Source organism: Musca autumnalis, unplaced genomic scaffold (genome assembly GCF_047663935.1).
Source record: "Musca autumnalis isolate F117 unplaced genomic scaffold, ASM4766393v1 scaffold_3, whole genome shotgun sequence".
Taxonomy (NCBI): domain Eukaryota; kingdom Metazoa; phylum Arthropoda; class Insecta; order Diptera; family Muscidae; genus Musca; species Musca autumnalis.
The window spans coordinates 227249165-227272986 of NW_027411866.1; the positions used below are offsets into that span (position 1 = coordinate 227249165).

The 23822-nt window shown below is 34.8% G+C and overlaps 1 protein-coding gene across 2 annotated transcripts in view; it reads left to right on the plus strand.

The window, feature by feature from the left end:
* Positions 1-20111, plus strand: part of Ctr1A (Copper transporter 1A) — a 39408-nt gene extending 19297 nt beyond the window's left edge. For both annotated transcript variants that reach the window (XM_073977064.1, XM_073977065.1), the window contains exons 2-6: positions 13285-13370; positions 13443-13663; positions 13737-13981; positions 18707-18736; positions 19564-20111. In XM_073977064.1, the coding sequence (XP_073833165.1) occupies positions 13340-13370; positions 13443-13663; positions 13737-13981; positions 18707-18736; positions 19564-19765 (729 nt within the window). In that variant the 5' untranslated portion in view covers positions 13285-13339 and the 3' untranslated portion in view covers positions 19766-20111. The remainder of the gene's footprint in view (positions 1-13284; positions 13371-13442; positions 13664-13736; positions 13982-18706; positions 18737-19563) is intronic.
* The last annotated feature ends 3711 nt before the right edge of the window (positions 20112-23822 follow it).

Consider the following 23822-nt stretch of genomic DNA (forward strand, 5'->3'; position numbering starts at 1 on the left):
AAAGGAGAATTGATAAGTCTGCTATCCAGCATTCTATCAATCCAATTGATTGGGATAGAGAGAACACTCAGTAGCTATAGAGCCGAACGGATGGATTCGAGTTTCGCATTATTGAAAGCTCCGTCTATGTTTTGAAAGGCGACCAAGTTATGATTCGAGCCATCTATGTTCTTTTCTATATAACGCACTACCTCGTGTCAAGCTGTTTCTGTAGATTTCCCTTTTACATGCTGCGAGTTGCCTTTCTAAAGTTTTTAGTTGAAAGAAGGATAGCAATTGGTCTGTAGTCCTTCGGTAACGTGTGGCTTGGTTTCCCAGCCTTGGTAATATAAATCACTGCTACCTCTTTCCACAGTATTGGCATGTGTCTCAATAGGAAACAAACTCTAAAAATCACCTTAAATATGGTGAAGCATCTGAATCATCGATCGCCCAAGAAATCCTTGAATTACTTATCAACCTATCAACAATGGCCCTTTTGTCAGGAGGGTAGGTTCTATACGTATCCAAACTAGGATAAGAATTAGCATTCTTGCACCCCGAATCTCTGGATCCTTTGAGATTACCTTACGGAGGAGGAGTGTTCTTTTTCAGGTCACAAGGCGATAAACTCTCAAGTCCCTTATAGATGTAAAAGGCAACCGCCTCATAGGAGCACCAGAAATACTAACTGGGAATTATTCGACTTTCAAGCTTCTTCAAGACTGTGGGAAATTCCAGAACTTCAAACAGGGAGGGATGTTCTGTTCTAAGAAGCTAGAAACTCGAATACTTCCAGTTGGTATACCTGGTGCTTTTATGAGGCGGTTGCCTTTTACATCTATAAGGGACTTGAGAGTTTATCGCCTTATGACCTGAAAAGGAACACTCCTCCGATACCCTCCAGTCCGATATAGTTTTTTTCTCGACACGGATTCCGACTCAAGCATGATAGCTCACATCCAATGCTGCTTTTGACAACGATATTCATAAATTTTATACATTTATACCTTTTGGATTTGGTACCAACAAAACAATAATCACATTTTTTAATGTGGTTGTATTTATATTAATTTTAGAACCCCATGCTAACGTATGCTGCAATTATGCACATCTTTAACGAGTTAAGAAATAAATCAAAAAAATTCTTATCTTCAATTTCTTTGTTTTGAAATCTTTTATTTGACCAGCAATTTAAGATGCATACAGTTTTTTTCGGGTGATAAAATGTTGATGCATGTCTTATGTCTCATCTGCTTTATTTCATTATCTTTATTTTACCCCCTTCTGCGAAAACCGAAAATAACTTTTATTTGCTTATCAATGAAAAGGCAGTGAATGAGTAACAAGAAGAAATTTAAAATTCATCAAAAAAAGAGAAAGACTACATCCCACTTATTTGGAAGAAGCTGGTGTAATCAGTTACATTAATAAATTACTTATTGTTTTTATATACCTACCTTAGGGTTAAGACTTTTTGACATCTTTCCTCAAAAATGATTTCCTGTAGTGAGAATGAATGAACTTTTGCCTATAAATGCCGAAAGAAACATTCATTCGTTTTTATTTCAAAAAAGTATCCGCTCAATGTAAATTGAGCTCCTCTATCTGTATAAATATTGTCAGGACAGCCAAACCATGAAACCCACGCGGATAATAAGTTCTCACAAATTGTAGCCGATGTAATATCTTTAATTGGGACTGCTTCCGGCCATCGGGTATAACGATCAACAATGGTGAGAATGTAACGAAACCCTTCCGATTGAGGTAAGGGACCAATAATGTCAACATGGATATCAGCAAATCTTCTTGTTGATATTTCAAACCGCCACAAAGGAGATTTTGTATGACGACTAACCTTGTCTAATTGACATGCTTGACAGGCTTTGGTCCACCTACCAACATCTCGATTCATTGAGGGCCACACAAAACGTTGAGATAAAAGTTTTCGAGTAGACCGGTTCCCCGGATGTGAAAGACCATGAATTGAATCCAATATTGACCTACGCATTTCTTTAGGTATGTAATGTCTAATCTTGCCAGGAATTTGAAAAGGTTTAATTTTTAAAATTTAATTTCGATGATAACAATTGACGAAGTTCCTCATCATTCTATTGCGCCAAATGTAGTCTTGTGTAGTCAATTGTGGATATATCTGAAATTCTAGACAACGTATCGGCAACGATATTGTCTCGGCCGGAAATGTGACGAATGTATGTAGTAAATTGACCAATCAAATTCAGATGTCGCCACTGTCTCCAGATGGATTTATCTGGATTTTTATTGAAAGCAAAGCACAATGATTTCTGGTCGGGGAACAATATGAATCGGCGTCCTTCTAGCATGTATCGAAAATGGCGGATTGCTTCATAAACAGCAAGCAGTACTCGATCGTAAGCGCTGTATTTCATTTGAGAAGAGCTTAACTTCTTAAGAGTAAAAAGCCAATGGTTGCCAATTGTTGTCCACCAGTTGTTCGACCACCGCACCAATGCCAAAATTTGAAGCATCCACCTTAAGGGCTAGTGTGGCATTAGAAATGGGATGTGATAGTACATCAGCATTAGCGAGTAGTGACTTGCACCGATCGAAAGCTTCTTCTGACTGTTTTGTCCACACAACTGGTCGCTTATCCTTTTTTCGTGCACCTTGAAGATAAGCATTAAGTGGTATTTATCATAGCTTAAAACTGACGAAGGTCCTGAATAGTCTTCGGTTTGGGAAATTGTAGAATTTTTTCAACTTTACAATCAATTGGCATAATGCCTAGAGAATTTATTTTAAATCCAAGAAAATGTACCTCGCATTGTCCGAACTTACATTTTGATTAGTTTAAAACGATCCGTGATCTTTAAACCGCTGCAAAACAATTCTCAGGTGTTCTAAATGTTCCTCCTGATTTGTAGATGCTATCAGTACATCATCCAAATAGCAGAACACAAAATATAATCCCCGAAGAACACTATCCATTAGGCGTTGAAAACTTTGAGCGCCATTTCTTAATCCAAAAGGCATTTTCAAATATTCATACAAACCGAAGGGTGTTACAACAGCCGTCTTCTTAATATCATCAGGGTGAACATCAATCTGATGATATGCGCGGACTAAATCCAACGTTGAGAAAACAGTTCGTTAAGCTTTTGGTTGCAGTCCTGCAAAAACGGAATGTTGTATCGATCTGGAATAGTCTTTTTGTTAAGACTTCTATAGTCCGCACAGAATCTCCACGTTCCGTCCTTTTTAGGTACCATATGCAATGAACTGGACCACTCTGAATTTGAAGCACGAATTATACCATTCTCCACAATGTATTCAAATTCTTTCTTTGCGGCTTCTATCTTCTCAGAATCAAGACGATGAGCTTAGCATGACACGGGGGACCATTGGTTTCAATATGATGATAGACAGTATGCTGAGGGAGTCTTTGTAAGACATTTGACATATTATAAATATCTGGAAATTCTGAAAGTAATGCAGAGTATGGAGATATATTTGAAAGCTCTGCTTGAGACTTCATAAAGGTTTTACCGTCAACTAGCTGTTTATTTTTTAAATTTGGAAGGATATGGAAGTGTGTAAGGAAGTCCGAACCGATTATTGGTTTGGTTACTTCTGCTATAACAAATCTCCATTTGAAACTGGAAACCGGAGTCCTAGGTCCAATGATACAATGCTGGTTCCGAAAGTTTTAATTGGCGTACCATTTGCAGCGAAAAGACTAACAGCAGCGTTATTATTGTTTATGATGGGCGTTGACTTCTTGAGAAATGATTTTGGAACGACAGAAACATCAGCCCCCGTGTGCACCAAAAAGTCATATTTGGAACATCGATCTCTAACAAAAAGGCGGCATGAAGTGTTGATCATAGATTCGGATGCCGCGACGTCCAAATACAAAGATAGTTTTTTAGTAATGAACATGGGGAAACACATTTTAACGCTTTGTCCTTAAATGTATTATGATACCAACAGTATTCCTTTCTATTGTTGCGACTTCTAGATCTGCTTCGTGAGCGTCGGTTAAATCTTGCTACGAATATCCCCAAAACGTTTCTCCAGAGCATATATTTTGTCTAAAATTGCGTTTAGGGATACAGAGCTGTTTGATATCGTCGAAATAGAAGGAGATTATTGCTCCATGATATTGTCTACTTGTGCCGCTATTTCATCCAATGTACCTTTGCTACCAATAAGGATAATACGCACAATACTCACATTTTCGGGCATCTGCTCCAAAAACAATGACTTTAAAACAGAATCACTTACTTGGCCCAGTCCTGTACTGATCACCAATTGCATTACCTACCAAGAATGAAAAATTCAAATTCAATGGTTGCTTCGCCACAAAGTCATAACCCTAACCTACATACTATTCAAAAGAAAACTTCAGCCTTATATATTTTCATTAATTTGGTCCTAAATTATTTGTCGATGTTCTGTTAGTGGATTATTACGTTCTAAATTATTTTACATTGAGTATCAACATATTTCCCAAAAAATGGCTTCTTTAATATGAATGCATTTTTGCAATCCTCGCTTTAAAGACCTATCTTACAATTAAATAAACCTCGGCCGAACTTGTTAAATTTCAGTTACATAGCTTAGTTCAAAATAAGTGCCAGACATATGACTCTTAAACTGGTTGATACTTATGCAAAACTTCTTTTAATTTGGCAATAATGAATAAATACATAACTGGAATATAGTTATATTTGTTGAGCAATAAATTAATTTTTTGGTATTTTTGGCTGTAAGATATTTGTTAATGTAATTTAAGCAACCTTTGTATTTTCTTACATCGTTGAAAGATATCCTTCATTGCATTAATATTTTGTACCATTTAATGTACTGCATCTTGGTAATCCATTCGTCTAGTTCTCTATTCAGAAACTGAAAATTATTTTACTTTCTAAATTCCAAAAATATAACTTTTCCCTTCAAATCAACATGAAACACGTGCGGAAAGCATTTTTAAAGTTTCATGACCTATTCATATGAAAAAGCTTTTTAAACATATTTCTTTTTTTGATGGATTGGCATTTAATGCTTAACTGTGCAATAAAAGCCGACACTTATTCGAGTTAATTACCTTGCTTGTTTTGTTTCTGTGTGTTTACTTTTAATATTACATTTCCAATACAAACTTTTAATTGAACTTGATCCATTCACTTTTTTCTTCTAAGCTTATTTTTTTATTTTTTAAATCGGGTCACTATCACAAAACCACTCCCCACTCCCAAATTTGTACTTTTCTTTGGTTCAAATGTTGAAGATCAACTTATCTATACCCACACTATCCGTTATCAATCTTGTTCTTTGTTTTGCATTTATTTTTTTCAAAAGGGAAGGGGTCATTCATTTCTTTTAATTTTTTTACTTTATTTTGTTTTTATTATTTTTTCTTGGTTTTTTGCTGTGGTTAACAATTTTAAATAATAATCTTCTTAATGTCAAATGAACAACAAAAACTATTCGTTTCTGTTGTTATTAAACAAAATAGTCTTATCACAAAAGATATTAACTGAAAATGCACACACAGTGATGGAAAAAATAATAAAGACAGTGGGATTGTTATGCACCAGACTATTAAGCGGGTAGGGTGGATTCATGACGGCACTGAGTACGTTTAGGCTAAAAACTGTAAAACTTTCCAAAGAAAATGTATGTGGTACAAACATACATACATACCTTTATCAAATAACGCAAAGTGTCTAGGATGGTCTAAACTAAAATATCTAAGTGGGATAAAATCTGAGTTATTAACAGAGAATAAACTATTAATCTACAATAAACAGCTAAAACATATATCACAGTATGGAATACAACTCTGGGGATGAACCCAAAATAAAAATATCAAAATCCGGACATTCTAAAATAAAGTTTATCATAGGAATATATTGACGCACAGTGATACGTTAGATACAAAGATATTCACAGATATCTTCATGTGAAAACAGTGTCTGAAGAAATAAATCTCATTACCAAAAAACATGAGGCAGAAATTAGAGCCCATCTTAATCCAAAAGCCATAAACCTCAATAACCCTGAAGGTGTACGACGTAGATTGAACCGGAAGAAGCCGTATGATCTATTAAGGTAGAAACACAATGAAGTGCTACCTAATTCAAATGAATTATGCAGCATTTGAATTAGGTAGTAATTGGCCTTTAATCTTTTACATGAAACTGAACGTGAACAAGTAAAAAAGTGTCAGTCGGCTTTGCCGACAGATATATACCCTCAGCCAATGTGAAATGAAACTTTCATCTACGGACAGATCGAATGTATTTAAAGTCTCTTCTGAATTTTGTGGCCCTTTTTGGACATTTGAAATTGTCGACAAAAATGTGGATTAGGAATTAACTGCAGTAAGACAGAAATGTTGAACTCTTGTGGGCGAGGTACCCTTAGGGAGGACCGTAATGGCCTATTTTAAAAGTTAAACTAAAGTTTGACAATATATTAGGAGAACCAACGTTTGGACCAAATTGGTTGGCCCATTCAAGTGATTTTAGTGACATTTTTTAAATATTGGGGAGAAGTACCGGAAGTTGGGGACCGGTATTGCCCCATGAAACTAAGTTTGGATATAATATGACAAAGACAAATATAGTCCATATTCGAACCTGATCTATATCTGGTAGATATATTATATACAATTTTTTACGAACATTTTTCAATTTTTGTGGGGGAGGTACCTGAAGGAGTGGACCGATATGGCTTATTTTCGAATATAAACTATGTTTGGACAAAATATTACGAAGGCCAAATTTTGGACCGAATCGACAGATCCGTTCGAGAGTTATTTTGCGCTCCAACCACCAAACAAGGTGTCATAGAGGCTTTTTGCACCTTTCCGGCCATTTTTCAAGAAGTATGGACTTTCCCCTGATGAAACTTGTACCGTCATATGGGGGGAAGTTAATACAAGCTGCGGCAACAAAAATCAAAGCTATTTGAGAGCAGGTCCTAAACTGAACTTATCCGAAATTTTGAGTGGGATGTACCCGAAGGAGGGGGCTGATTGAGTCCATATTGGAACCTTATCTAAGTCTGGTAGAAATTTCACGATGTGCAAAATATGGACCACATCGGTTACTCCCTTCAAGAGTTATCGTGCCCACAAATTTTCCGAACATTTTGGAACTTTTGTGGGGGAGGTACCGGAAGGAGTGGACCGATATAGCTCATCTTCGAACTTAAACTAAGTTTGGACAAAATATTACGAAAGCCAAAATTTTAACCGAATCGGTTCAACCGTTAGAGAGTTATCGTGCGCACCAGCCAGCCAGACAGACAGACGGACTGACATTGCTAAATCAACTCCAAATTGTCTAAAACACATTTCGTCCAAACATACTTGGGGTCTAAAACCATTATTTCGATGAGGCACATTTTGTCCGTATGAAAGTGTATATACCCTTTCTAGCCTAAAGGCTGAGGGTATAAAAAGCGGTGTATTTCATCCTGTTCACACCTTTAGGCTCCACATTTTTCTACTTATCGTTTTTTCTTATTAAATACAATATTTTGTTTGTTATTCTAACTGAACTAGTTGCAGTTAATAAAAAATTTAATTTTAGTAAATTTTTGGCAACCTTTCGTATTTTTACAACGCAAATACTACAAAATATGTATATATTTTCAAAATTTATTTTTCTACTATTTTTTTTTTATTCCGCCACTGTATATTCAGTTATCTTTTTGTGGTTTGCCCCAACAGACATTTTACACGTGAATTTTGATTGATTAGCATTTTTGAAACACATGTTGTGGCTTTAAAGCAATTTGGATAAGTGTCTGTATATGATATCTTGTTAATTGTTGAGTAGATTTGATAAGGAATTTAAAAATCGCATTATTTAAGTTTGTTAAAATCTGTATTTTCATGTTATCTACTTTTTATGCCGTGGAAATTGAAAATTTTGAATGTTGTGGTCTCCTTCGCTTTCTATATATATCAAGACTGACTAAGCCTTTAGACTAACGAGATTTTATACACTTTTATACGATCAAAATGATCGTATAAATAATTCGAAATTCAATTTGAATTCTCAAATTACAATTAAAATGTTTCGAGTTACAATGAAATTATTCGAATTACATGTGAAAATGGTGTAGAAAAAATTCGGTTTACTAAAAATTAGGTCTGAGAGTGTCGAATTATTTAAGTGTTTTAACTACAGTATAGCCTTGATAATCCGGACACCACATGTTTCGCGATGTCCGGATTACCGAGTAGTCACAAAAACACATAATTTTGTAAGTTAAAATCATTAATATCGGAGGTTTACTAGATAATAATCTGACATCTAAGGCAACCGAATTTATATTAAGCAAATATCATGCGAGTCATGCGTTTTTAACTAATTTATTGCAATTTCTATAAAAGAACTATGTTTTTGCGTTACCGAAGAAATCGGCAAAATTAAATTATTTATAATTTCGGTAACTAACAATATTTTTCATTAAGTTAGTGATCAAAAAAGTAGTCGTTAAGTTCTGCCTATAGCAAGAGTGCTGTTAACTTTTATTTAAACTTTTCACTAATAATTTTTCGTTTTTATTTTACCGATTTTTGTCTGTAACACAAAATATGAGTTTGTGAATCTAAAAAAAATGTAAAAACCATGCTATTAATCCCATCTCTTTAAATATTTAAAACATTTCTAGATAAAATATCATTGGAATACATTACACAGTTCCAATGGACTTTCTCACTACCTAACTCTTTTATTTTTACTGTTGGATCACGGTTGGCGTATAATTTTTCAGTAATATGAATCATACGCCACCAATGATTCAACGTTAAAAAATACAAAATAGGTCTGTTCGATGACTTCACAAGAAAAAGTATTTGCAAGTTTTTGCAACTACTTGCAAGTACTTCTAATTTCTCTTTTACTGAACAAGTTTTTTATCGAAGAGCATTTAGTCAAAGTTTGTACAAACTTTTGAGTTATCGTACACACCTAATATTTATAAGAAACCGATTTAAAATTAATGCCTCGATTAAAAGATAATATTTTAACCTACTAAAGAAAAAGAAAAATCATAGTAATCACTTGTGAATAAAATAAGAAATTTGATTATTTAGATAGACAAACATAAACAAACTGCGAGATGCGGTTCTTTTAATTTCACCCGCCAATCTCAGAATGGCCTAATTTTTGATAACCTGAATTCCTTCCCGAATGTGCCGACTAAGTGGCACTCTTGAAATATAACATGTAAAAAGGTATCAATCGGCTATGCCGACTGAGATATACCCTCAGCCCATGTGAATTGAAACTTTCATCCATTCACGACATCAAATATAATACCGGCTGTACATTTCCAAAGGATCTTCGAACATATCCTAAACTGTTCTTAAATAATGTTGAACTTTTGTGGATGAAGATCGATATGGACCATTTCTGAAGTAAAACTACCTTTGGACAAAATGTTAGGAGATCCAAGGTTTGTATCGTTGCTCCGCTCAACAGATATAGCGCGTAGCTTTTTAGTGACTTTTTGTAACTTGGAGGGGGGAAGGTACTGGAAGTTTCGCATCGATAGTGCCCATCTTTGAAATTAAACAAAGCTTGGAAAAATATTACGGAAGCCAAATTTTGAACCGAATCGGCTGATCCGATCGAGAGTTATCGTGCGCTTGGTCATACCACTTTACATGGTATGGGTCCATATCGGTTTTTATAACTTTAGGGCTATTTTCTCAGGAAGAGTGGTTTTGCACCCTAAAAAAAACTTGTACCGTTGTAATGGCGGCAGCAAATGCAATCTATTACAACAAAGATCAAAGTGATTCGAGTGTAGGCCGTAAACTGATTTTTTTTTTTGAAATTTTGTGCGGGAGGTACCCGAAGGAGTTGACATATGCAGTGCATATTCGAACCTGATCTATGTCTTGTAGTAATATTACGATGTTCAAAGTACGGACCAAATCGGATACTCTCCTCCAGAGTTATCGTACGCACAATTTTTCCGAACATTTTTGAACTTTTGTGGGGGAGGTACTGAAAGGAGTGGACCGATATAACTTATCTTCGGACCTAAACTAAGTTTGGACAAAATATTACGAAGGCCAAATGTTGGACCGAATCGACAGATCCGTTCGAGAAATAACTTCTCCAACCATTGAAACATTATCTAAGACTGGTACACATTTCACGATGTGCAAAGTATGCACCAAATCGGTTACTCCCTTCAAGAGTTATCGTGCGCACAGATTTACCGAACAATTTCGAACTTTTGTGGGGGAGGTACCAGAAAGAGTGGACCGATATAACCCATCTTCGAACTTAAACTAAGTTTGGACAAAATATTACGATAGCCAAATTTTGGACCGAATCGGTTGATCCGTTCGAGAGTAATCGTGCGCTCCAGCCAGACAGACGGACGGACATGGCTGAATCAACTCCAAATTGTTTGAAACGGATATCGTCCAAACATACTTGGGGTCTAAAACCATTATTTTAATGAGGCACATTTTGCCCGTATGAAAGTGTATATCACGAATATTGTCAATTATTTCATATTCCATTTCAGAAAAAAAGGATAATTTTTTTTCGCGCTACATCAACGATTTTTGATATGTAGGTTAAGAAAAAAATTCCCAGTACGAATCTTGTCGCGAGCCAATTTTTGGTTGTTGCGGACAAAAGTTATGGCGCTTTTATTTCGCTTTTTAAGAAAAAAATATTATAAAAACGCTAATTGTTTTAATGAGCACCATTGTTACAAAAAAGTTCTCTCGAAGTGACTTCAGCGAGTAGATTGCATAATACCTGCAAACTATTACATAGAATTCGCGGAATGTACATAAAATTGATAAATTATTGAATATAAGTCAACTTTTTCAAAATTGAGGCCCATTTAGTGGTCATAAAATTAACTAAAAATTTGTTGTGGATCAAAACTTCACGGCGAATCAAATAAGACTGCAATCGTACAGATTGGTGTTATAGTTTTGGTGTTACAGCCAAAATAAGCACATATTTTGGTCAAAAAAGAATTTTTTATTTGACAAAATATTTTTTCACAAGCATTATGTAGTAGGAAATATTGGAAAAATCTATAGGAATACTTCCTTCATTTTGCTTAAATCTCCCAATAAAATAGACGGATTTTGCTTTATTGACATTCATATTAAAGCTTTCCCATTAGGGAAGGTAATTTGGTTGATGAGGATATATCTCGAAACTTCTGAAATGGAAATAGAGGTCAAATACCCCATTTTAATTTATATGCATTTTAAAATACGTGTAAACCGCAAAATTTTCAAAATCATTTTGTCCGCAAGCGATTTTCATGTACAGCAAGACTATATCTTTTAATTTATACATATTTTTTGAATTTTATTTTGGAGGCTAAGATGTAGCATCGGCTGCATCCTAGCATTAAAAAACCAATAAAATATCGCTAATTTACGCAAAGTGCATACAATTTTTGTCCGCATCAGATTTCAGTGTCCACAATGAAAATCTATATCGAAATATATATAATTCAAGGCGATCAGTCAAGAACGGTGAAGGTAGCATCACACGCTATTTTTTCGGATAAAATGAATGTAGCTCCCTTATCAGTGAAGTTTTCAAATCTCTGTTTCCGCTAAAACGAAGATTCTGTACTAGTTTTTTCATTGCAGTGGAAACGAACCGTAGAAAACGTGATAAACTACGCGATATTTCCAAAAACAATATTATATGATTTTTCTACTTTGGAATTTCTTGTAACTCGCGTTTTAGTAGATGGATTTTCACGGGGAATGATTTATTGGATCAGGAACGTAAAAAACTAAAATGTGCAATCAAGTACCAAGAAATCGAATGACAATTGTTAAAAATATACCCGAAAAATACGATTTTTAGAAAAATGTTCGCACAAAATTTTCGCATTTGGATGCAGATTTCTATGAATCTGTGCAGACTACATTCACAATATTCATATGAAATAACTCAGAATCGCAAGTACTACAATCCTATATATGGTTTTTTGATAAACCTGTTTGCGGAATGAAATTAGAAGAAAATTTCAAAAAACACTGTAAATCTGGCTTCAAAATGTCAGCATCATTTAATGGTAGAAGCAGACGAAATTTTGAAAAGTAATGCATTAGTGAGATGATCCTTATTTAGTTTGCTTCTGCTTTTATTTTGACAGGAAACTCGAGAGAGGTGTGGTTTACTCACAAATCGAGAGAAAACAAAAGACATGGTGGCTTCAACCCATTTTCACCAATTTTTTAACATAAATATAGCCACAGCTTCCACGAAAATTATCTTTTAAGACCAATATTTTCTGCCACATCCAAAAACATTTCATTTTATCCAAAAGTATTTAATTTGTATAATATACAATCACGAGTCGCGTGTTCTAAAAGGGTAAACCTTGACTTCAGCTATGTTAAATTTTCAAAAATATTGGTGATATACCCTCGTTAGCATAAATGCTGAGGGTATAAAAAGACATATATAAATGCGACAATTACTTTAGAAAGGATCTGGTTGTTTTACGATTCCATTTAAGTCACACCAAAAAGATGAACAGATTAAGTTTATTCCTTTCATCCCCTATAAACGGCTGCTGTGTGTTACCCACTTTAGTACAAACTCATTTTTCGTTAGTATATATATACAAATGAAAATTTATAAATAAAATTGTGCAGCCCCAACACCAACCTACATCACAGTACAAATTTCTCAAAGAGTGATTAAATATTCTCAAGGAAATATTTGTCATCAGTAAAACAATTGCAATGGAATTCATCGAAATCGATATTGAAATTCCTTTAGGTCCATTGTTGTTTATATCAGCTTGTGTGTGTATGTATTTGTGGATACTGCGTACTCATTACTGCAGTAAAAGTGGGAATGTGTGAATGAAGTCAATGATTAAAGAAATCTGTAGGCGTTATAATGTTAAATGCAAAATATTCTAACTAATATTTAAAATTAACAATGGAATGAAAAATTGATAATTTTATTATACAATTATCAAATGTGGTATGTGGTAGGGATTGCGATATCACTTACATTTTATACTTGAGATAAGCTAAAACATCCAATGCGGCTTTAACTTATATTTAACAGCTGTAGCAAGACTGATTAGAACTTTGTTTACTATAGGTAGGTCTTGATCAAGTCGATATAAATATATATGACTGAAATTTATACCTTCGGAGGTATGGGTCTTTAAAATTTCCGTTTCCATTACATCTCTAATATAAAAACGTTTTTACATATCCATAAGTTCCCTGAGGTGTGTCCGCCACTAACAAAAGCTTGTCCATCTTCTTTTTTTCAGGAATTGAACTGTGAATTTGGAATTAGTATTAGTTTTTTATTATAAATAAGTAACAATGGATCAATCAGAGCACTCAATGGACCATGGTATGTACTTTTGCAATAATCTGCAAATTTCTGTTCCAATATTATATTAACATATTCTTCTTTACTACTCAGGCGCCCACAGTCATCATGATCACTCAATGCATGCCGCAGTTGCTAACATCTTAACAACAACCACTCCCGCCCCACACGATCACATGCATCATAATCATGGACCAGCAGCTTCAGCAACAGTAACACCCGATGTTGTCTCCGATATGAGTATGGATCATTCACAACACATGGGTCATATGAATCACATGGGGCACATGATGAATCATATGATGTCAATGTCGGTAAGTTCTTTAAGAAGAAATTTCAAATTCATTAGGAAGAATTTATTACTAATTATTATTCCATTTAATGTAGTTCCACTTTGGTTACAACGAAACAATACTTTTTGATTGGTGGCGCATCGATAGCATTGGTGGTCTGTTGGGTTCTATGCTGGCTATCTTTATTGTTGCCCTATTATATGAGGGGTTAAAATACTATCGCGAATTTTTATTCTGGAAAACATATAATCTTTTGGAATATCGTCCGGTTACTGGTCCCCAAGCTAATCCAGAGTCAGGACAAATGCCACCAGCACCCAGCAATCCAACGCCAGTGCAGTAAGTTTCCAAGCAATATTGTTTTTTTTTTTAAATTGTTTTGTGATATGAATTTATCTTAAATAAGTCTTATAACCCACACTACAGTATGTATGTTTTGTTGTGATATGGAATGTTCAGTATTCGAAATGGTATATGGAAGATTGTAACACATTTCAAAGTCCGTCTGAATATTGAAAATTAAGACATATTTGGTTTGTCTTTTTACGTACTGAACTTTACTGAACATTTTTTCTTCAGTAAAGTTTTGACAATTGTATAATTGAAATGTTGCTAAACATTACTGAAGAAACAATGTTCAGTAAAGTTCAGTACGTAAAAGGACAAACCTAAAGTCTTCTGATTTTTTTTATGACAAACAAACAGTAATTTTTCCTGTGTTATAAAAAATTACGGTTGACTACTTTTTTTAAATTTGGGTTTGGTTTTCTTTTTCAATCCCGTTCAGTTTTAATAGAGGTACACACACTAAAAATGAACCACTAAATGCAATATAAAATCGAACTAATTTATAAAGAATGCCTCTGTAACGATTAATTTTCTATAAGGATTTCTTATTTACAACAAAAATATGAATTACCATACAAAATATTCTCTTATAACAATTTTTTTATAACGTAGTAACGTAGTTTGATAGTAGTTATAGCTGTAAAATATTTTTATATAGGGTAAGTGTACCAATAGTCGGCCTCTTAAGCATTTTCTTATTTTCAGTCTTTCTCCTCTCCAAGTGAAAGTGTCCAATTATATTTAAGTCAGGTTGATATAGCTCGAAATTTTGTGTAGTTTTAGATTTAATAAGCACATTTTTTAATTATTTTTTCTTATATTTGTTATTTTTAAATAGTGCCTTTGTACCAATATTCGGCCATGGCATGTACCTATAGTCGGCCACTAGTCCTATATTTGATCAAATTCTTTATTTTTATTTAAAAAGTAAACAGTTTTTATACCCTCAACATTTATGCTAACGAGGGTATATACACTTTCATACGGGCAAAATGTGCCTAATCGAAATAATGGTTTTAGACCACAAGTATGTTTGGACGAAATGTGTTTCAGACAATTTGGAGTTGATTTAGCAGTGTCCGTCCGTCTGGAGCGCACGATAACTCTCAAACGGATCAACCGATTCGGTCCAAAATTTGGCTTTCGTAATATTTTGCCCAAACTTAGTTTAAGTTCGAAGATAGGTTATAGTGGACCGGTACCTCCCCCACAAAAGTTCGGAAATGTTCGGAAAATTCGTGTGCACGATAACTCTTGAAGTAATTAACCGATTTGATCCATACTTTGCACATCGTAAAATTTCTACCAGACATAGATGATGATCCAATATGGACTGAATCGGTCCACTCCTTCAGGTACCTCCCACACAAAATTTCGGAAAAGTTCAGTTTAGGACCTGCTCTCAAATCGCTTTGATTTTTGTTGTAGCAACTTGTATTCACTGTCCCCCATACGACGGTATACGTTTCATAAGGGGCAAGTCCATACTTCCTGAGACAATAGCCTGAAAGTTACAAAAAACCCCCATGACACCGTGTGTAGTGGTTGTTGTTGTTGTAACAGGTTGTCTTCAACCAATTGATTTCCCCTGTTGATAAATAAAGATGTTAAATCATTCGTGTGTCATAAGTTGGTGTGGATGTGGCATGCATGGGTTATTGTGTTGGGATGTGTAATGGGATATTGTGTTTGGATGAGTGTGGGCTGAGAATTGATTGTGGAGGTATATTGTGTTATTGGGATATTGTGGGTTAGTTGTGTGTGTGTTGGTTGATTGATGTGTGTGATATGAGAGAATGTATAAATATGGCTAATTGTCTATTGGTAGTTGTAGAAAACGGGCCACTTCCACCGGTCTTATCCAGAGATCCACGGGGGGCAAATCCGTGGGTTTATTCGGACAAGATAATAAATGTGCGGTATTGTGCGGAGACTGTGAGCAACTTGGGCACTGGTCCAATGTGCCTGCAACTATTCTGGCACGGTAACAGTTCAATATATTGCTATAACCAGATCTGAGCTGTGCCAAGATGGTTCTGGTTGATCTGGGAAGTTGTCTCTCGCTGTCAGAGATTGCTGATGGGTGTTGATTAAGGACCTTATTAGGGCTGTATCTGTTGACGGCCTCTTGGACCGCCCGAGTGTGCAGCTGTTTCAGACCTGCTGCTATTGACAATCTGTTGAGGTCTGATGGTATGACGTCTTGGATGTCCGGGCAGTAGCGCCTGATGTCCTTCCAGATGTATCGTGGAGGAGGATCCTGCATCCCAATGTGATGGTTGGGATGACTAGGCCGATGGCAGGCCAGGAGGAACTATCTAGCAAGCAACACATTATGTTGCTGTACCGACAGTACCCTCGTCTCCTCATGTAGATGATCCACACTCGACATCACAACACATCCGGTAGCAATCCGCAAAGCCCTGTTTTGAACTACCTGTAATTTACTCCACGGGGTGCCACTCATAAACGATGTCCGAACGGGGGCAGCATAGCTCAGAATTGAACGACTAATTGCCTTGTATGTCGCTGTGAGCGTTTCTTTGTCTTTGCCCCAAGTGGTATCTGCCAGCGCTTTCAGGACCTTGTTTTTGGCTTGGACTTTTGTTTTTATATATGCGGCGTGTCTTGTGAAGTTGAGTAAGTTGTCGAACACAACACCCAGGATCTTCGGGTGCTGGATGGTCGGTATTGTTATTCCATCGACGCTTATGTCTAGTTCCATTCTTAAAAGGGTAACTGTTGATTTTGACGGTGATATCAAGAGATGTCTTTCCTGCATGAAGGCTGAGATGGCGGCTAGGTAGTCATTCAGTCTAGCGCTTATTTCATCTACATTTACTCCAGACGACAGGATCGTGCAGTCGTCTGCGTAGGAGACCATCTTAATGCCTTGAGGAGGAGCAGGAAGCTTCGCAAGGTAAAGATTGAAGAGGAGCGGTGACAGAACTCCACCTTGCGGTACACCCATTTTTAGTTTGCGGTATTTTGACTTTCGGCCTCGGAATTCCACATATGCCTGTCTTCCATTGAGATAATTACCAAGCCAGCGCTTGGTAATATTGGGTAATGTGGAACCCATATTGTCACCCAATGTGTAGTGGTTGGAGCGCAAGATAATTCTCGAACGTATCTGCCGAATCGGTCCAAAATGTGGCCTTCGCAATATTTTGTGCAAACTTAGTTTAAGTTCGAAGAATATCGGTCCACTCCTTCAGGTACCTACTCCACAAAAGTTCGGAAATGTTGGAAAAATTTGTGTGCACGATAACTCTAGACCAAGCATGGTCACATTTGGCACGGGTGCCGATGATTTTCGGCAATTTACACGCACATGACCCGAATGCACAGAAATAGCGTACTAAAGAGAACAAATTTTTGATTTGTTATTGTTTTATAGCTTGCGTGAATACAAACTTACTAAAACACGTTATAAGTTGCCAATATTTTGAACACATTCACAGTTTCTCCGTTTTCTTTTTGGTCATGCCTGCTCTAGACGTAATTAATTAATTAATTTCGGATAAGTTCACTTTTCAGGGGCAAGTCCATACGTTTTGAGAAAACAGCCCGAAAGTTGTAAAAAGAAACTCCTGTGGCACCATATATGTAGTGGCTGGAGAGCTCGAACCGAATACTGCTAAAATGGTACGCGCGATTTCTCATAGACGTAGCAACCGATTTGGTCCAAACTTTGGATCTCTCAATATTGTCGAAACATAGTTTATGTTCAAATTTGGGTCCTATCTGTCCAATCCTTGGGGTACCACCTACACAAATGTTCAACATTTTTATGTGGTTAAGGGTCTGTTCGTGGATCCTTTGGACATGTTTACCAAAGGTTTTCCTAGTGGCCCTGTTTACAGCGATATGATGTTTTTCGTAGCCTAGTGTGATAAAAAAAGCCCTATCTATCGATATTCCCTCAATTTTTTTGAAAACCCCACTAAATACATAGGTTTTTTTTTTTGGGAAAAAAGTATTTTAATCCACACAGGCTGAGGGCATATAAATATCTGTCGGAAAATAAAAAGCCTAAATTCTGGCATAATAAATTATATATCCATGAAATTTTACACAAATATAGCTGACATATAATATAGCAAATATAGCTTGTAATAATTATTAGTTATTTGCGTTTGAATACAAAAATGTCCGACTATTGGTAATGACCGGTAATAGGGGCATTTACCCTATCTTTCATTGAAACATAACCTATAAAGATCTAATAGTTCTATTTAAATTACTTTTTTGTAATTACACATATTTGTAAAATATATATAAAATTCGACACCTGTACCAAAAACACAGTCAACAGTTATAATATTAATTTAACATTCTTTATGCATGATTTAGTAGTAATTCGATTCTATAATAGTTTACCCCCGGTAACTGTGGTGTGGGTTATCAACAAACAACGTTTTGTTGTATGGTCGGTTTAAACCGATCAAATTTCTTTTTGTTGTATAATTTGAAAAATTATAAAAAAAACTTGTATTTATTACTTATGCATTTTTGTTTGTTTCTGTCTTTTTGTGTCTTTATAATCAATCAACTGGGAAAATCCACATTCCCTACTTTACATTTCATCGCTTTTTTATATGAAATCAACTCTCCTCCCCTCTCTCATAAATCTTGCACATATTGTAATTTGATGTACACAAAACATTCGCATCATTTGTAATTACGTTCTTCAAACAAAATCAAACAAAATAGATATGTCGGAGAAGTTATACACAAACAACCGTAAGTAAAAAAACAACTGATATTGTATATAAGTTGGTATGTATTTATTGTTTATATGTAAATTGTAGAAAAATAATTGTGCTTCTTTTAAGCTTTATTGTAATTATTGTTGTTAACCAATTTTGTTTGTTATGTTGTAAATTGGTTTAGGGTTATAAATATTTATAATTTTAAATGTTTAATGTTTAAAATGTTTGTAGTTATTGAAAAATTATATAAAATTATAATAAGTTATTCAGTCCGTTCGATGAAAACACGACAATATGAATTTCGCACTTTGTTTACCTTTATATATAATTGTTCCACAAACATCCCATACGGGACAAGAGAGACTTCTCTCATGTCAATGAGTGCACTCCGATTCATATAAGCTCAATGATATGGGTCCTACTGTTTATTGCCGAGTCCGAACGGCGTTTCTTAAGACACCACTTTGTAGAGAAGTTTTACATGGCTGAAATATATTTGGTATTAATATTTAAATATAAAATTGGTATTGATATTTTAGAATTCATGTCCTTTGTGAATTTTTTTGTACCAAATATAAATTCAAATGTTATCTGTGCATGTATTTTCATATGTTTATCTAAGTGTTATGCATTTTCGTTTTAATACAAATTATGTAATATGCTCTTTTCCAGTACAGCAAGAATTTACTATTTTTTACTACGATAACATAAAAAATAGTAAAAATTATTAGATTCTTGCAGTACCGGAACAGACCAATAGTTTATTGTATGCATTAAAACTTGTTGTTTCGTTGTTGTTTTTCCACAAGTTCCAATGGGCACAACAATAATAATTTGTTAATTTTTATCCTTTTACAGTCCCACAATGTTTTCACTGATTCATTTCATACAAACGGCTCTACACATGATACAAGTTACCGTGTCATTCCTGCTGATGTTAATATTTATGACCTATAATGTGTGGTTGTGTCTGGCCGTGGTAGTGGGAGCAGCCGTTGGTTATTTCCTCTTCTGTTGGAAGAAATCGGTGATTGTCGATGTTACCGAACATTGTCACTAGCAATATACAAAAGATGTAAGATGGCTGAATGTTGCTGCTCGGAAATTGAATAAATCAAGGGTGCCGCTGGTGGTAGATACTACCATAACAGCAACAAGTTTCCAAGAAGGCAATGATGATTATGGTGGACCACAAATAGAACAATTGCAACTGATTTCCGAATGAAAGAAAAAACACAAACAATTGTATGCATATACTTACCAATATATATAGAGAGAAGAGAGTATAATATATCAATACTTCCAAAGGATTCCATGAAATCTGTAATGCAAATGTTAAGTAAAAGAAAAACAAACTACACATGCACGTTATATAACTAACTGCTGTTAAAATTTAAAAAAGAAAATCCTACTATTTACAAAATAAAAAGAATAATAACAAAAATGATTATATCATAGATCAATTAATATCCGATATCCCTTGTGCAACTGCATTTTTTTCTCTTAAACTTCCATGACCCCATAACCAGCTTTGGTGGTAATCATTTGGCAGTTGTAACTCCAACCTACAGGTATATCGGTCTTAATTGCTCAACAACAGAAACAACTTATCGAAATATTTCAAAAAATTTTCATCTTAAGGCTTAGTATTTAAGATATTTTTATGATATAAACTGTGAATTTGTATAAAAAACAACAACTACAACTTTAAAACTAAAATTGTTATATAGACAAAAAATATTATTTTTTTTCTATAACTGTTACAACTTTATATACATACATAAATAATTATTATTATACATATATAAATAAATAAATTTAGTTATCTTTTGTTTTGTTAAGTTAAAAAAAGAAAAAAAAACTACCAAACTTGTAAAATAAAGATTTTTATTATTTTGTTTTCAATACACTCTAAATTTTGTTTGAATATTGCCAAATTTGATGGCAGCGGCGAATAAGCTTCGTCGTACCAACATTGAGAATCCATGAGGTAGGGAACTTAATGTTCTAGTTCACAGGAGGGCGAGTAAAAGCGGGAATGTGGCTAGACTACCAAAAGAAATGCGGTCGGTTTGGTACTGGAAACTTTAAATTGGAGCCAATGATTAAATTGATCACCAATCCGCCAAAGAAATCATTAGCATGATAGTATCAAATCCTAAAAGGTATCAAGCGTTAGTCCTGTAGTGGAAATCTGTAACTGATTTTTCGAGTTACAAAAATCGGTAAAATTTCGAACGAATTTGTACTGCACTTAGTGAAAGAGGCCATAAAATGCTTATAATTTCGGTATTTAATGAAATTTATCGGTAAGCTATCGAAAACAAAGTTTGTTGCCACAGTTTATACAGTTGGCCATTCAGAGTTCTGTTAACAACTTTTGACAACAAACATAATAGATTGTTCATTATTGTGATTTGGTTTCCTTTGTATTTTATGTCACAATAATGTATTTGACAGCAAACTAAATAGTCAGGGCTAACTAGTTTGGGCTGAATGGCCAACTGTATAAACTGTGGTTGTTGCGATAGATGGGCTCAAAGGTCATCTATCGTTGCGATAGATGTGTTCAATAACCAAATATCGTTGCGAGCTCAATGGCCATCTATCATTGCGATAGATGGACTCAAAGGCCATCTATCGTTGCGATATGGATTTGATTTACCCTTCGTTTACAAATTCCAGTATTGGCAAGACAATAGCAAAAATACATACCTTTTTCACAAATACATTTATAAATTTTTAAATATGTGTAAAGAAAAGTATGAATGTATTTGTGAAAATTTTTTGTAACTTTGCTATTGTCTTGCCAATACTGTCTGTTTGTAAACGCCTAGTTAAAATTGAGCCAAAATTTATTAATATTTAGTGATCATAGATTTGGGGGCCCAATTACTTTTTCCGATTTGATCGAGTATTTGCTCGTGAATGAAAAAATCAAACTATGAAAACCTATGTGTTCCTCAAAGAACATTAAGAAGGTAGATGGTAAAAATGTGTTTATTTTAAAGCAAACACATGATGAAATTATAAGGTGGCCAAGATCTATTTAACAGGTCACGTAAGTAGCACAACAACAACTCTATTTTGGCCGAAAATTCTTCAACATGTCAAAATGTTTGTTTACGTTTTCATACAATTTATTCACAATAACAAAATATTTGACAGATTGAAACCAATCAGCTGGCCGTTTTACGCCACCTTATAATTTCATCATGAAGATGTGGAAAAAATCTCTGGCTCGTTGCTGAGCTGACGGGTATGTATAGCCAAAATTTTCCTCGCTAATTGTTTTAAAAATTTTAGATTAGACTCTTTCCAAAAGTTAAAAGCATCAGTCTGGCTAGATACGGCACTCGCTAAATATGTATCAATTTCTTTATCAATTAGAGACTTGTCCATTTTTCGTCTTTTTGACAAATTTGGATCCGAAAACTCTGAAAATTCGTGTAATGCCGGGCATACACTATGGGCATGCAGGACAGCATTTGTAAAGGCCCCCACTCATTAGTCAGTCTGACTGCCAGCATTTATGGTAGTATGTGTAAATTTTTGAAATTTTGAGAATGTATGTGTGACTTTTTCAAGACTGATGAAAATCAAAATAGTTTTGATTTCAAAATGAACCCCCATCAGTCTGGGTGAATTGTGTTTATTTTCAAATTGTCAAAAAACAATTTTGAAAAACAGAAAATAATGTTCGTGTAGAAACACAAAAAACGTAGAATTCATTCGTTTTTGGAGGAGAAATTATAGATTTTTAGACTTGACTGATGGTTAGTGCTACACACTTGTCAGTCACACATACAGAAAGGATTCATCGGACTGACGGCACAGACTGATAAATGAGTGGGGGCCTTAATAGTATTAGTAAATTTTGAAGTTTTTGTCAATGTATTTGGGAGTAGTTTTGGCAGGATTGAAATCAAAATAGTTTTGATTTTGTAAATGAACCCCTTTCAATCCGATGAATTTTATTTATTTTCCAAGTAACCAACAAATAATTTTTGAAAACAACAAATACTATTTGTGAGAAAATTAAAAAAATTGGAAAACTTCAACCCAAAATCGAGTTTTGGAGGAAAATTCATCATTTTTGGAATATGGATTGAAGGAATGCCACACACTATTCAATCACACACGTACACAAGGGTTCATCGGTTGCTGTCCTGCATGCCCATAGTGTATGCCCCGCATCAGTGTGGCATTGTAGTTTCCTGCTTTGTACATCAAGTAACATTACTTTTACATTAGATATTACGTCATTTTTTTTTTTCATCCAATAAAAAATCATCTCCTTAAATGGCGGAAATAAAAACATCCCTATAAGATGTGCCATTGCTGGTACAAAGCGTTTAAGCAATGTAAACAATCATTGTTTTCAAATGTTTTATTTTAGCTTTCAAATCTTTCATGAATTGAGAGTCAATGGTATCAGTTGAGCAAACTTTCAAAAGTTTTTCAGACCAAACGGCAAAAATGTGCTTTGAGCTAATATGAATCGGTGTGCACTCATAGATATGAGAGAAGTCTCCCCTGTCCCGTCTGGGATGTTTGTGGAACAATTATATGTATATATATATATATATATATATATATATATATATATAGTTGGTGAATGTTTTGGTCAGTTTTATATTATTGTTCGATTTTTGTGTTTAGTATGGTCTATTGCACGACTTCTATAGGCAGCCCAAAAATTTAGCACGATCGTGGCACATAGTGCAGATCGTGTTTGGTCGTGTAGTGCAAAATCGTGCCTTAAAAAGGCAAGATCACGCACGGCCAAAAAATTATTCCGGCACGACACGCACATACACGGCGATTTTCGAGAAGGCACAAACACGCACTACTCACGGCACGACACGCGCCCACCTCTAGTTTCAACTATTCGCCAGCAAAGATCACTCTAAGTTGTTCTGAAGTTTCGATTTGTGGAAAAAGTTCAGTTTTTTTTACTGTTACTGTTTTTGTTTGCATTATAATATACAAACTTTTGTCTAAATGACCTAAGCTTTTTTGCAATTTTGACTCACTATCTCCTTTCTTGTAATAATTCACGGTGCTCTTGAATCATATTTAAATGCGGATTCTGAAACTACAATCGCCGGAGCGCT